Source organism: Dicentrarchus labrax, unplaced genomic scaffold, assembly GCF_905237075.1.
Source record: "Dicentrarchus labrax unplaced genomic scaffold, dlabrax2021, whole genome shotgun sequence".
In the NCBI taxonomy this organism is placed as follows: domain Eukaryota; kingdom Metazoa; phylum Chordata; class Actinopteri; family Moronidae; genus Dicentrarchus; species Dicentrarchus labrax.
The window spans coordinates 17,962,808-17,978,967 of record NW_026136723.1 but is presented as its reverse complement, the minus strand read 5'-3'; the positions used below and the strand labels follow the sequence as shown (position 1 = coordinate 17,978,967).

Below are 16,160 nucleotides of genomic sequence, written 5' to 3'. Positions count from 1 at the left end.
ATGTATGTGTGTATGTGTGTGTGTGTGTGTGTGTGTGTGTGTGTGTGTGTGTGTGTGTGTGTGTGTGTGTGTGTTAGACAGGTCCTCCATCAGTGAGCCAACGAAGCTCTACCAACAAGTCACTCACCTCTTTCACTCCTCACATTCTCACTCTCCCTCTCTTCCCTTCTCGGTCTGTCTCTCCATCGCTCTCATTTTTCCTCATTAGCCATCTCTCTGCCTGCTATTCTCTCTTCCCCTTCTTTTGTAAAATGACAACATTTTCTCTGTCAGTTGCACTCTAATGTACTGTTGTTTGGTTTTCTCTGCTTCTCCCTGTCTCTTCCTCTCAAACCATTTCCTGTATCACAACACCCCTCTTCTCTTGAGTTGTCTTTCAGCTGACCAGTCCTGCTTCTCTGTCTGACTTTTTCTGCTCCTCTCAATCTAATGCTCGCTCTCTCTCCCTCTCTCTTTCTCTCTCTGTCCCTCTCTTTTTCTTGTCACCATTCATCTATTATTAAAGCCAAGGTCACCAACCTGGCAACACTCTGACTCCACTCCCCGTTGCTAGGCATACAAATCACGCACAAACACACACACGCAGCAGTCCAGACTGCGTGTACGGCAATCTTTCAGTCTAAGCTGAATCACGACATGTCACAGCTATAGATTTAAGGGAGCACTGCAACATTATTGACATCATTTACATTAAAGTTTCAGTGAGTTTCTATCTTCCTTTATGAATAAATGAATTGGTCATAGGCTTATATATCTGTCTGCACAGTTCATAAAGAGGTGTCATTGAGGTTTTGGAGCATAATATTTCCTTGTGTGTGTATATTTGTGTGTGATTGAAGGAGTTATACGATACAGTAAAGCATTTTCAAATCGCAATATTTGCTTTATTTTTTGAGTTCAGCAACAATAAAACAGCGTCTCAGTGATTTATTTTCATTTTCTATGAAATGAAAAATATATTGAGTGTGTTAAGGCATGGATGGATGTCTGGGTGTCTCAGTATGTAGTTACAGAATGATGTCTGACTTAAAATTGGTTGGTTTGAAAATAGAAACTACCACAGAAAGGTAAAGAAAAAGTCACACAATAACATTACAATGGGTATTTCAGATTGTTTCCAAGGAATCATTCATGTATTCATCTACTTATTATAGTATGTATAATATATAGATAATATGTTGTGTGTCTTCAATAAATCATTCAATATGTGAATATGCAAAATAATGCATATTCACAAAACCCCAAGCAGCTGGAAGAAATGTACTAACCTTTCTTCTTAGACTGGGTGCAGAGGGGCCTGCACAGCTTCCAGATAAACCTTTCTGAATAAAGTCTATCTCATAAAGTAATGTATTATTAACTTTAAGAGTCATATTCTGACTCAGAAAGGAGGTTTAGTTTGTGGCTAGCGGAGGCGTAAGGCCAGGGATATACAGATTGCACCTGTTTCAGTTCCTCTCCTCTTATTTTTCTTTATAACTAGTGTTTTGGTTGTTCAAATTGTTTGTAAGATCTCTGAGGGGCTTCAGCAGTATTCCATCACCAGCTCATCTTACTTTTGAAATTTTAAGGGCTGCTACAGAGTGGGATTTTAGAGCACCACTATCGCTTTCTATATATCAAATGCAGCAGCTGCCAATTGGATTCTACACTCCACACAGAGTAAACCTTCTGTTCCACTTAGGAGCAGCAGCTGATTCCTGCCAATTGAAACAGGCACAGGTGCTCATTTGTCCTCACTCACCTGCTGCTCACTAAGGCCACATTTTGACCATGGATGTGGCACATCAGATTGATTGAACTGTCAGATGGATGGTAGTGGTGTATTGTGTCTCTTGTGATGCCAGAAACAAGCTTTTAGAAAAAGTACATAAGGGCCAAAAACTAATTTATACCATTCCTGTATAATACATATTAAGTTTGAACAAGTGCAAGTTTATAAATATGCCTGCAACACATATGTCTGAACGTGTATAAGGTGGCCTTTAAACGACATTTTGCCTCACCTCTCATCTATTTTCATTGAAACACATGTGAATGGTGATTTTTGAGAATTTGTTTCCGTCGATGAGTCATTCCCTCTAGCTCTGGCTTTTTTTAAGTGAATCCTTCTAGCATTATCCCATCATCCTGTGTTATGTAACGCTGTGCTCCGAGACTACAAAGTGCAGCATAAACGTCAAGAGCCTTCTTCACAGCCAGTTGTAAAAGAGGGCTCGATGGTACATGTGCTAATCTCACGACAAATGCTTTTTATCTAGTTGGCTCCACATGCTAGATGTTACTAGGTTTATCTCATAGCATGCTATTAGCTTACCTGCTTTTACTCTGCAGTTCAGGCTCATACGTCAAACACATGATATCACAGCCAAATAAAATTCTCATCCCTGAATTTGAATGTCACTCAATCATCGCTGTTTGGGCAGCGTTTTTTTTTTCTTCTTCTTTTTTTCTCTCATCCTCATCAGGATCCCATCACAGAGTCATAATGTCAGCACTTACTTTTGAGATTTTTATTTTAGATTTTTCATCTGCTTTTTATGGTCTTTAATATGTGACATATTTTATAGGAGGGAAAAGATGTCAAGGTGGATTTTTACAGCACAGTTGACCCCCCCGGTTCGATGGGTCCATAGTGAATGTGCATGTGTGCTGAGAGGGACACAGAGACTCCAGTGTTTCTGTGTGTGTTCCTGCATTTTCTTTATGTTTCCTTGCATTTGTGCACTCATATGTTTCTGTGTCTGATTGCAAGTCTGTCTGTTTTTGCATGTAGTTGATTAGTAGTTTTTTTTATTTATTTTTACCAAAATATATAAAGCAGACTGCATGAGTGGTTTGAAGGGAGAGATTACGAGAGGAGGAGAGAAAACACCAGAAGAAACAGAACTGCATCTGAACTTCATTCATATATAAAATTTCATCCTGAGGTAATAACGCTGATCGCCGACTCCGACCAGCATTATTGTAAATATTTCCTGCACCCATTAGATTTGTGTTCGGTCCCACAAGGTCTCAATCCCGTTGCAGCACTCTGGTCCAGGTACTGAGCAGGACCCTCTTAATCACACAGCACTAAACCACATTTCATTCAGAGCGGCTGAAACACCATGAAATATGAATTCATGAAATATTCATTCACAACATAACCAGAAATGTGGTTCAATTTTACAGTCAATAACCTTAGTGTTGGGGTAGTGAGCCAAGTCTGGCTGCTTTTTTGGTTGTGTATGTGTGCATATATATACATGCATGTGTGCTTTAGAGGTAACCTGTGAAGGGCAGGGCTTACTTCATCATAGAACTGTAAACAGCATTTCATTTTCTAGTCATGAATTATTGACTCATGTAATGTTCAGTCGTCCCGTAGCCACCAGTGTTACTCTGTTTCTCTCATTAGGGCTCAATAAATTATTCCATACATTTCAAATCATATATAGCTTTTGCTAACCGAGTCAGTGCAGCCGCTGAATTGTCCTGATTCTAAATTTGACTGATGGTCAATTCAAACTTCCATAACAATGGGGTCTCCTAATAGCTGGACTGGGATAGACTAAGCAGTGCTGTGCTTACTTAGAACATACGAGATGCCGTTTTGTGGTCCTCATTAGTCATGAAGTCATTTGAAAGGCTCATCAAGAAGCAGCCCCAGATGGTTTAGAGCTCATTAGACTCTTTGTGGTTACTATGAGCAGAAGAGGCGTTTGGGAAAGGCTGCTTTAACCTTTCTTAAGTATAGTCTTTCTAGGCTTTGATTGGTTTTACTCCCTTGCTTTACACACGTAACGTTTGTTTAGTTATTTATTAAGATTTTCTGACATGTTCTTAGATGGGAGAGGAAGCAACAGTAACATCTTAGTGAAACAACAATGGCAAAAATGCCTCTGAGATGTGGGTGACTTGTTCTCTCACCTGGTCTTTACGTACATAGATTGCAGTAATCTTATTGAGGACAGGCACATCCTGAAATTCACTGATGATGTTGAAATCACAAGCCTATTACAGGGTCATGAGACAGAGGCTGATCCTGTAGTTGAGGAGTTTTTCCAGCAGACTGGAGTGATGTATTTCTGCCCCGTGATGTGTCCAGATCAAAGAAAAGAGCTCAATTATTATCTGTGATCCTGAAGCCCAATTTACAGAGAGTTACAGGTACATGGGAATTCCACCGTTGAGTACAAAAAACATTTTGTGCACTTTATGTAACAAGAGCCGACAGAGATTGTGTGTTTTAATGAGAGCTGAAAATTGATGTCTTTCTTATACACACATCTCATATCAAATCAATCCTCAAAAGCTCCTCAGTGGCCTGGTTTAGAACCTGAGAGAAGCAGGGGGGAAAAGATGTCAGTATTGTGAGTGTAATAAATGAGATCATTTTCATTCAACAGACCATCCTCTCTGATGTCTACAGTGTGAACAAGTCCATTTGAGCCACTCCCATTAGGTCACAGATTCAGACAACCGCAAGCTAATTAGACAGGCTGAATTTCTCATTTCTTCCTCACACTGCAAACCTGCTTGAGTGTGCATAACCCTTTCCACTCAATACCTCTTTTTCTGTGGCTCTTATGGCTACCTCAGATTATTATTTTATATAGTTTCATCTTGCTTTTGTTTTTGGAGACACTGGTATTGGATACATGTCTTGCACTTATTGAACGTAAAGCACAGCCACAGTCAGAACTTGCAGTAGACAATTTATAGCATATGACAAACATTAGACTATGCATACAGCTATACATTCAGCATTCAATTACTATTAGGAACCTAGCCGTAAAATCAGTTTCCAAATGGTCACAAAAGAGAAACAGCCAATAAGCCTTTTCTTTCTCCAATCTCATTACCCCTCTAAAATCTATTACCTTACTTGCAGATCTTTAAAGGTAATGCATTTATACTCCCTTGTGCGTGCATGTGTGTGTTTGTGAGGCATTTACGTGTTTGTGTACCTATATGTGTATTCCCATGGACAATATTGCATGGGCATGATGGAGTATTATAGAACAAAATGGAATGGGGCTCAACATGCAATCACAAGCATAATATTGAAGTTGCACACACACACACACACACACACACACACACACACACACACACACACACACACACACACACACAATATACACTTTAAGGAGCCTAATCCCCTTTGTGAATCTGTCAGCATTGTTGTTACAAACACAATAGGATTATTTGTGTGTGTATGTGTGTGTGAGAAGGAGGAACAGATACGTGTGTGTCCCTGTATGTGATGCTAAGGGAGAGACTGACTGTGTGTGTGTGGTGCATGCATGTACAGTATTTGTGTGTGTGTGTGTGTGAGAGAGAGAGAGAGTAGTAGTATAGGAATGTTCCGACAGTATGCCTGTTTTCTCTCCAAAGCAATTTGTTCTCTATTCTTCTGCTAGGTGTGCGTTTGTGTCTGTGTGGGTGTGTTCATGCACAAGCATGTGTGTTAGGCAGGTTGTGATTGGTTGAGTCTGCGGGTCTCATAAAGACGATGTCATGATGGAAATTAATGCAATACATCACAAACACGCACTCAGACACACGCACAAGCACACAGACACACACACTCACACACATACATATACTCACAGTGAACACACACACAAAGCACACACCATTGCTTCCTGCCGTGGGCCGCTCCTGTAAATAATACCGAAAATAGGAGAGGAGAACAGGGGGATAAAGGAGAGGAAGGCGGGGGAAATAGAGGCTATATTTCTAGAAATACCATACACGAAATTTTAAAGAGAATTATGGTGACACAGTGGCACCTTTATATAGAATCAAAGAAGGATCTGTCTAACCTTATGGTCATACTGGATGTGGAAAAAAGAGGTGTCACGAATACTTGCAAACTCAGGGGAAGGAGGAGGCATACAGAAGGAGATAGATACAAACTTGCTCCAGGCTACGTGAACGAACAAGCAGAAGCATTCAAGAAATTCGCCTAACGCAGCAAACGAAGAGCCAATCATCTTCAAGCAAGACTCTATTCCAGTTGGCAGTGTATTTCTGTTCAAAATGGATGATGAGCTTTTGTAGCATGACATAGTGGTTCACAGCAGGGAAAGATGACCACTGGGTATTTGAGGCTGATACCTCTGCATGGTGACCACATATGTTGTTAAAGCTAAAGCCAAATGTCTTGGCTGACAATTGCCTTACAATTACAGATTCAAGCAATCTATGGGATCTTATCATTCTCTTTTATGTAAATGACAGAGGAAGGATGCCAGCAAAAATTAGTATAATAGCAATCCATGTTACCTCTCAGTACTTTCCTTCACCTTACTTCCACTTTGAACATACAGTTATAGTGTAAAAAAACACACAAATGTAAAAACTTGATGATAAAAAACTTTTGATAAAAAAGAACTTATTAGTTATTAGTCATTGCAAATACTGCTCCTCAGGTTTGTGTCATTGAATTGCATGCCAATTAGCAGAATAGCAGTTGATTTTATGTCTGAGCTCTGACAAATGACCTTGTCTCATAAACAGTATGAGACAATGTCATTTATTTGTGAAGAAGCTGCTTAATTGTTTTTATTCTATGCAATTGACCTTATAATGCCTACCCACTGTATGTCGGAAGTTATTTCTGTACAGTAACTGAGATATCTACCTACCTAATGAGCTGGCTAATTAGTCAAGATCAATGTTATGATAAGGCCGTAATTTTTCCGTAATTTCTTTCTTTCTTTCTTCTTTAAAAAAAAAAATTCAACAAAATGACCAAAATCAGTGATGTGTTAGTCTGTCCCTTAATACTTTCTGAATTCCACAGCCTGTGAATCTCAGCCCTGAGCTCACAGGTACCTACTGAAGATGTAAATCATAAATATATACTTTCAATTTTTAAAAGATTCAAAACATGTCTCTTGTGCCCTGTAGTTTTTAGCAAACAGGAGCAAATAGTAAATTTGTTGGGTACTAGTTTCTGCAGATGAATGCTCTAATGAGTATTTATGGCAGCAGGACTTATTTAAATTGTTAGTGCTCATGTTAATGAAGGAAAGATGTCACCCAGTCCTGCGATTGGGCTTATTGATGCATGTTTTAATTGTTTATGGACAACAATGGAGGTATATTAGCACTGGGGGAAAACTCTCAGATGTTAATATCTCCTTCTGAAATTGTATCTTTGCAGAAATAGACAAGGAGAGTTGCGGAGACCCTGGAACTCCTCTCTACGGAATAAGAGAAGGGGACAGCTTCTCAAATGGAGGAATCCTGAGGTTTGAGTGCCAGTTTGGCTTCGAGCTGATTGGAGAGAAAACAATCTCCTGCCAAGACAACAATCAGTGGTCAGCAAACATCCCCATATGCATATGTAAGTATTCAAATCATCCATAGGTGATTTTTATGGATATGGCTACAGAGGGGAAAAAACATGGCATGTGCTCTGCTGTGATGTTGATAACATTCAGTCTGACCTGTCACCATGGTGACAGTACAGAGTTTATTATGGCCTGGAGCGGATGATGACCGATGATGCTGTGGCAATGCATATTTAACAGAATTGTCTGTCTGTCTGTCTGTCTGTCTGTCTGTCTGTCTGTCTGTCCCTGTTTGCGTTCCTGTACTTCTCTTCTCCCCCCAGTCCCTTGCATGTCCAACTTCACAGCTCCCTCAGGAACCGTCCTCTCCCCAGATTACCCAGAAGGCTACGGGAACAACATGAACTGCGTCTGGCTCATCCAATCTGATCCAGGCTCCAGAATCCACTTGGCATTTAATGATTTTGACCTTGAGGCCCCCTACGATTCCCTAACGTTGAAAGATGGCGAGACAAATGATGCCCTCGTCATAGGGAGGTTCTCTGGAGCTGAAAGTCCTTCCCATCTGACGTCCAATACGAACACACTGAGACTGGAGTTTCAGGCCGACCACTCCATGTCAGGACGAGGATTTAATATCACATACAGTAGTATGTAATTTTTTCTATTTCATTTTATTCCACTTTCCTATTTAAATACAGGGAAATTATCAATTTGACCAAAATCTGAGTTTGCTGACAGGAAAAGGATCATTTAGGCTCATATTCATTTTCTTCTGCAGCAGAATAATGCAAGAGAGTGTGAGGCTTGTTCTGTTTTGAAGCTATAAAACAACACTCATATGACTTATGAATATAACAATATATGAATTCTATGCATGACTTTCTGCCTAGACATCTAGCGACTACATTAGATGTGAGGTGGTTTTATTCTAAAAGAGTATATCCATCCATTTTAAAACATTACATGGACAAAAATTCAGCTATATTCTCCTAAATTTTCATCACAACAATCACTTAGAAAGAGCAAACACAATGTTTTTCCCCTTTGAATATTCATTTAGATAGAAACTCTTTTAATTTACTAAACGTTAGATCAGACTGAAGGTTTTAACAACATAAAGAGTTGTTCTGGAAAAGACAAAAGACAAACTTCACTGATCAAAGAGGGATCATGTGGCCAGTGCAGCAGCTAAGAATAGAGGTGTAGGTTGCAGAACAAAGCATAAAATAAGGCATGGAAGGTATTAAAGGAACACTTTTTCAGGAGTTTTTTGGCTCTTGTTGTCGTACCCAAAGTCAGATGAGTAGATCATTTTCCTGTCTGTGTGTCCAGTACAGAGAGAGGTCCACGATGTGTTAAGCCTCGTTTAGCACAAAGATTAGAAGCGAGCGGAGACCTAGTTCTGTCAAAAGTAAAACAATACACCTTCCAAAACCTCGCAAATTGTCTTTTTTAAACATCATATCTTGTGTCTTTAACCTGTGTCAAAATAGAAACCAAGACATTAGTGTTTTAGGAACATTTAACATGTCGGAAGTTTTGTCTCCATTGTAAATTTGTCAGCTTTGTAAAACTTTTGTAATTGATCAAACCCCAGGTGACTGTTAGATGTATTGATGACTAGCTTGCTAGACAACAGGATACAACATGTACAGTAAAGAAGATAGTGTTGGATTTGTTGGAGAGGATATTTGTTCATTTTTGATGGTGGTGAACTGTTTGCCCTTGCTTGCAGTCTTTGAGCTAATTTAGGCTAAACACGTCTCTATACCAGACAAACAAAAATGGAAATTGATATTGATCTTCCCATCTGACTGTGGGTTTGATGGCAAACAGACACATTTCCCAAAATGTTGAAGTTTCCTCACAGTGTGATTTCAGCTCTCACCATGCTGTGTATATCTGGCTTTTTTTTTTTTTTGGGGGGTCACTGCATAGAATATCTCTATCACCTGAATACACCAGATTGCTTCAGCTGGCAAAACATGGGAAGGTTGAACCTTCAAATCTGATGAGAAAGATCATATCCCAAAGCAGACATGCAATGTAATGAGTCAGAAGTTACAATGCTTAGATCCTACCTAAGAAAAGTGCAAATACACTGTAGCATGATAAATTAGCATAATAACAGGAATATAGAACAGACAGATTACAGGAGAAATTTATAGATGTTTTCCTGACCAGGACTGAGCTCAAAGATGTGACGTTGCTGCCACATACTTATATGATTGGTTCTCAGAAATGTAATCAAAATGATGAGCAAAATGCACCCTATGAGCGCCCATTAAGTATAGGTCTCAAACTCCTTAATAACATTTCTTGTGTATGTGTCTCTCTCTCTCTGAGCATCTTTTCGCCAATATCTTGCTCATCATATCTGTGTCTTCTTGTAAAAAAAATTTTCCCCTAGCATTTGGCCATAATGAATGCCCAGACCCTGGCATTCCCATCAACGCGCGACGATTTGGAGACAGCTTCCAGCTTGGCAGCTCCATCTCTGTGGTCTGCGAGGACGGTTTTATCAAAACCCAGGGAACCGAGACCATCTCCTGTCAGTTAGAAAGAGGAAAAGTCATGTGGAGTGGGCCCATCCCGAAATGTGAAGGTAAATATTGACTAGATGGCTGATTGAATTATTCACTCAGGAACAATATGTCATCCAAGATACCATCATTACTACAGCATAAAGACCCGGTAGGTGGAAAATATCGGCTGTCAGCCCAAAGACAAAGACTAGCTAGTAGCTTAAGTATAAAACCCATCTTGTAATCTGTACATGGGAAGAGATCTATGCGGATGACCTTTAATCCAAATGTAGTAAATTACACATACTGTATATGAATATGTTAGCATAATTATCATAATGATATATTATTACAAGAAACCGTGACGAAGAAAAATTCAATTGAAGTCAGCTTATTAGTCGGCACACTCGTCCACTTTGACAAAAAAAAATCATAATATTCTTATTTCTATTTCACACTAAATGGCAATTATATTTATAATGGTAATTATATTACCATTAAGACATATAATAATTTGTCAAAGTGAAATGAGCGGAATGCCTAATCAACAGCTTGTACAAAAGAAGAAAAAAATTAAATTTGACCTGGCTCAGAGGGAACAAAGAATAGAGATTGTTTAAGTGCTTTACTACAACTCCAACAGCAGATATAACTTAAGAAATTTCTAACACAGCTACTCTTGATAGAACTGTTGATGGTACAAAGAAAAGGCTGTGCTAATTGCGCTGCGGGTAATTTAATATCCCCACATCCTTTGTAGCTAATTTGTATCTATAACTACTTGGATAGAAAAGCCACTAATTTATATTCAGCAGGTACAGACCAGAACGAATTGACGTCAGACACTAAACTTAAAACAAGATCTAATTTAAAATAAAACTGGAACAGAATTGCTCCTGGCTAATGTAACTTTGTGATAACACTTGACATTCTGCTGAAAACTCATTGATGGTTTTTGATGATGATTATGATGAAATTCTTGCTTGTTAATGTTTAATGCCATTGTTGCCTTTATTCATTCTCTCTCATTCTCTCTTACCGCTCTCATCAGTGTTATTTCAAAAAGCAGCAGGCAGCTGTTTTCAGTGGCAAAAGCTCAGATAAAACCATTATACACAACCTGCCCAGCACCAAATGGCACCGAAAATAGCACACAAAAGTTAGCAAGTAGCTAGTAAATATAGTGGAGCATTTTTTGTTTGGTGGACATCAAAACAGAAGGACAACTCTAAAAGAATGCTAATGTTGCTCACAAGTGGCAATCTCCGTGGTTGGCAAATGAATCCAACTCGGAAGCAACAAAATGAGTTGCAGTTCCTGAAATAGCCATTGGGGTAGTCTACATCTATTTTTAATTATACTGTCTATTTGCTCCATTTCTGCTTGATGTGTAAATAGGAAACTGCTAACATGTTTGCCATATCTGTCATTGTTAACAGCTTGTTTCACTGCCCCCAGTGGCCAAAAAATGTTTTAATGTCAAATAACAGTGTGACAGTCTTTGGACTAATGGTCAGTAGCTATAGCTATAGTCCAGACTATCCTTGGGTGGTTTTGATACAAATCATCTCTAGTCTTCCCTTTTGTTTGTATCCTCTATATATCCCCTCACTTCCCTCTTTCTGTCCCCTCTCCTCTTCCAGCCCCATGTGGAGGCCACTATTCAGCCCCAAGTGGAGTGATTTTGTCTCCTGGGTGGCCTGGGTACTACAAAGATTCCCTTAGCTGCGAGTGGGTGATTGAATCAGAACCAGGACGCTCCATCAAAATCACATTTGACAGGTGGGTGGCATAATTCTCTGATTCTGCATATTATAAAGACTCTCAGAGCTCTGAAGGGGCAGAACTGTGCAGATTCTTCAGATATACCATCAATTATTTCTGACAAGCAAAGATTTACAGGACTTAAAATTTATGGGAATTCACCACGAGTATAATAATTATCTCTTAAATTTCATAGGCTGTATAATTAATTTTGGGAGTTGTATATTGATTAGGAAGGCTGGGTAATATTTTGGTTTATGTTATATGTTATATGTTCTCTGAGCTGTGAACTGGTGATAAAAACAAGACTTAAGAGGATCCAGTAAAATCATTTTTTATTGGTTTAACTTTCTGTTCTTCATTTCATTGTAAAGTGCATTTAACAATATTGGCTCAACAGCTTACAGAGGGCTCGACTGGACCTCTTAAACTTTTTCCTGACCCCCTGCAGCATGTTTTGTCAATTAAACAAAAACCCCACACGTACAAAAATTATCTTAGATCAATAGTCATTATTATAAAGCTTTGCGATGGAAATTTAGCAGGTTTTAAGGACCAATTGGCCATCAAAGTGATTCAACATCAGCATTATGTTGCCTTGACAAGGTCTTGCTTTAATGTTTTGGTATGACTGCTGCACAGAGCATTATGTGAAGAAAATTATATTGAACTTGTTTCCCAGTTTTGTGTTGTCATAACTGTTTTAAATGAAATGTGAAAGCTTTTATTTTAAAATGAAAGTTTCACTTCATAAATATATCATCATCAGCATTGTGATGTTCTGATATTGTTGTCTCACAGGTTTCAGACAGAGCTGGGTTATGACTTTCTGGAGATCCACGATGGGCCAAACCTCCTGTCTCCTTTGGTCGGCTCCTTTAATGGTACCCAGGTCCCCCAGTTCCTATTCAGCAGCAGCAACTTTCTTTACCTGCTGTTTACCACCGATAACAGCCGATCAAACGCTGGCTTCAAAATATTATATGAAAGTAAGTCAGAAACAAAAACAGCATGTTTATGCATAATATGCATGTGTATATTATACACAGGTAGACATGCATAGATACAAACCTGACTTAATATTATCCACCATGCTACGCCTTCTACAGATCAGAATATTACACATGCACTTTATGTACATAACATAACAGCACAAACATAACAGTAGGTGTGCGGGATGTCAGGAGACCAGACGCAGTCTCCAACCTTGCCTCACGTGCAGTTATTACCTAAGAAAACCATGGTTGCACAGAATGGTGCTTTATATGGCGATTATGTAGATTAGCAAAACTAAAGATAAAAGTCTTGTTTTATGTGCATACCATTTAGACATGTAATCACCTTTTTTTCAGGCGTTACAGTGGACAGCTACTCATGCCTGGACCCTGGTATCCCTGTCAATGGTATTCGGTATGGGCAGGATTTCTCCATCGGTTCCACAGTATCATTTGGTTGCGATTCTGGCTACAGACTCAGCCATGAGGAACCGCTAGTATGTGAGAAGAACCACTGGTGGAGCCACCCCTTACCTACATGTGACGGTAAATACGGTTCATTATAGGGATTCCTTGCTCTACATTATACCTGATATTGTTGTAGCACTGATCAAATATTATGTTTAGATAAAAAGAAGACTTAAGAGGAACCAGTAAAACATTTTTTATTGGTCTGAGTTTCTGTTTATACTTTATTTCATTGTAAAGTGCATTTAACAATATTTGCTCAACAGCTTAAAAACTGATTCTTGGGAAAACATTGCTGGAGCCAACCTCTATAAACAGTTACCTCAAATGAACTACTGTACCTGGACTCTAATTTGGTGGTCAAAGAACAAGGTGACCATGACCTCACAAAACAGATATTTGGCCATAACTCGAGAATTTTCACAATTGTTAAGATGCACCTCATACCTTTTATTAAATCCTTGGACAGACATGGACATGATAAACTGCAAACTGATTGGTTTGCGGAGGCATACAACTGTGGAGTGGTGATTCTAATTAAAGTGAAAGTAAAAAATTATCTTTTTTTTGACAAAAATAGTTAATCTAGTTGATCTATTAAAAAGAGAATGAGGTATGTGAAAAAGATCAGCAGTGAAGCTTGCCATCCCCGTATGGGTAGCTGAGTCACACAGAACATGTTGTTCTGCGACAAAACCACTGGTTGAAACACACACAAACACACACACACATACACACACACTTGGGTGTACGCAGGGGCAATTTGCAGTGAAGGCTGCTGTGGCTGATAGGGGATGATTTCAGGAGAAGATTAGAGATCTGTGGGCATGTACAGTGTGTGTGTGTGTGTGTGTGTCTGCGAATGTGTACTGTATGTCAGCACATATATGTGTGCGTGTGCTTGTGCCTGTATGTGTATGTGTGTGTGTGTGTCTGTGGTTCTTTTATCCATGTGCCTCCTGTCACCTCTTCTCCTGTGTGAACTGTGAACACAGGAAGGTTTGAGGTAAGGTTGACGAGAGCCTGTGTTGGCTGTCACCTCCTCTCTCTTCTCTCTCAAATCAAGGAGGGGGGTTGTAGCTGAGGGGAGGAGGAGGATCTCTCTCGCTCTTTCTCTCTCTCTCTCTTTCCTATCACTGGGGTGCAGGAGAAGAGGGAGGAAGGAGAGATGCAGCACTGCTGCATCAGTTTTGTGGTGGCTTGCTTGGTTCGGCTTGTTGGCTCATTCGCTTGTTAACCACATTTGAATTGCACAATTCTTGGGACTGGCAGTGGTTTCCTCCTCCGAGGCAGTTTGAGCATATAAACATCAAGTACGCTTCCTGGAATTTGTGGGCTGAATACCATTAGACCATGTTTACACAATATATAAACAACAAATATAGGAACTGTTTGCTGCTGTGGTTGGTAAGAAATGGTCTACCTGATGATTGACAGCTAGTACATGATGGGTTCAAGCAAGACAGTGCCAAACTCAGGCAGCTCAGCCCTGGAAAATCAAATGTTGTTTACTGAAAGATTTCTAGATTTTGAAACAAAATAGTTTATTTAACATTTATATTGAAATAATGACCTCTATAAACCAGACTTTCTCCAAGATGTAGCAATTATATGAATTTAAATGAATCAAACTATGATTCAAGTTACTTTATCAGCCATGGTTGATTGATGGAAGAGTGGGATCACTAAACCCAACATCATTCAAAAAAGCGAAATGGATGGAGATCTAAGAGAAAGATAGACAGAAAGAGAACGAGATAGAGGGAACAAAACTGGCAGAGATAGATATAATGCAGTGTTTAAAATTTCTCACATAGCTCAGCATTCAACATTAGGAGCTTGCTGGCAGAAAAGTATTAATAATTAATAGCACTATGTGTGTGTGCATCTGAGCTTCAGTGCACGAGTGTGTGTGTCAGGCTGTGTGTATACAGTGTGTGTGTGTGTGTGTGTGTGTGTGTGTGTGTGTGTGTGTGTGTGTGTGTGTGCGTGCGTGCGTGTGGCAAGCACACAGACACACACACACACACACACACAGACTTGTGCTTGTACTTGTTTAGTTTGTAAAAATACTCACCCTTGTTTTGGCAGATGCTGATGTTGTAAAAACTGTTGTGGTTGAGAGTGAAGCTACTGCTCAGTTGTGGTTTGACCACATTTTCAGTTTCTGGCTGATATGGTTGTAGTGGAGATCATCATTGCGGAGGGTCTGTACATATTGTCGTCTGGACTGCAGTGCTGAGAGTTGGTAGTTCTCAGCCCCAACTTGAACTGGTTAATTGTCCTGCTCAAGGAAACTTCAGCAGAACTTTCAGGTTTGACCTTCTCACAGGTGCTCTGCCAGCGTTGCACTTTTGAGGTAATGTTATGGCATTTTATAGGTTTATTGTAAGAGAAAATGACAGGCTAGTCGACCAACTGTAAGATGAACCAACTGGAGCGAGCAGAAATGAAGCACCTTGCAACACATGCATGCATTAGTATGCATTGAATGAGCAACTGATTTTTCCAAACTCTGAAGACCTGGTCTCAACTCGGAGCATCTCAGTGCAAGCGCAGGTCTCTCACTGCATAACAATGTGCGCAGCTGAACTGTGAGCAGAACTTGCAGGGTCATCCTGAGGCTGTACTGAGAGATCAGAGTGTTGTAAGTAGTCTCTTAGAAACATTTGCACTGCTTCACTGCTTTAAAATAATCCTTTGAAATCAAACGGTATTAACAGATAAAATATTTCAGAAACAAAAGACATTTTAGGGTTCTTGAACACTGTGCAGCTATTGCACAGCATTAATGTTGTGGAAAACTAGCTCAAATAATATTCAAGCATTGTTTTTCTTGGTATTTTTATTTGATGTCTCAGTTATTTTTTCCACAAAACAATTTGGAGTTCAGGGACTGCGCACCCTGAAGCAACCAAATCTTGCAAATAGGTTTTATTGCTCCCACACTTCTCAGTAAAAGAGAGTACACTTATTGTCCAGATGGTCACTTGTTATATAACAAGCAACTTTGCATTTAAGCCAGTAACTCCAATTACTCTGATAACTTTCCCCACATCCCTTGGCACCACAACATATCCACTGCATATATTTTGAATTTGTTGTTTTACACAAAC

At 39.5% G+C, this 16,160-nt stretch overlaps 1 protein-coding gene across 5 annotated transcripts in view; it reads left to right on the top strand.

Annotated features, from left to right (window-relative positions):
* The window catches only part of csmd3b (CUB and Sushi multiple domains 3b), a 346,262-nt gene that overhangs the window by 252,789 nt on the left and 77,313 nt on the right, over positions 1-16,160 (top strand). For all 5 annotated transcript variants that reach the window (XM_051389946.1, XM_051389945.1, XM_051389942.1 and 2 more), the window contains exons 14-19: positions 7,160-7,342; positions 7,613-7,939; positions 9,703-9,897; positions 11,461-11,599; positions 12,383-12,570; positions 12,934-13,122. In XM_051389946.1, the coding sequence (XP_051245906.1) occupies positions 7,160-7,342; positions 7,613-7,939; positions 9,703-9,897; positions 11,461-11,599; positions 12,383-12,570; positions 12,934-13,122 (1,221 nt within the window). The remainder of the gene's footprint in view (positions 1-7,159; positions 7,343-7,612; positions 7,940-9,702; positions 9,898-11,460; positions 11,600-12,382; positions 12,571-12,933; positions 13,123-16,160) is intronic.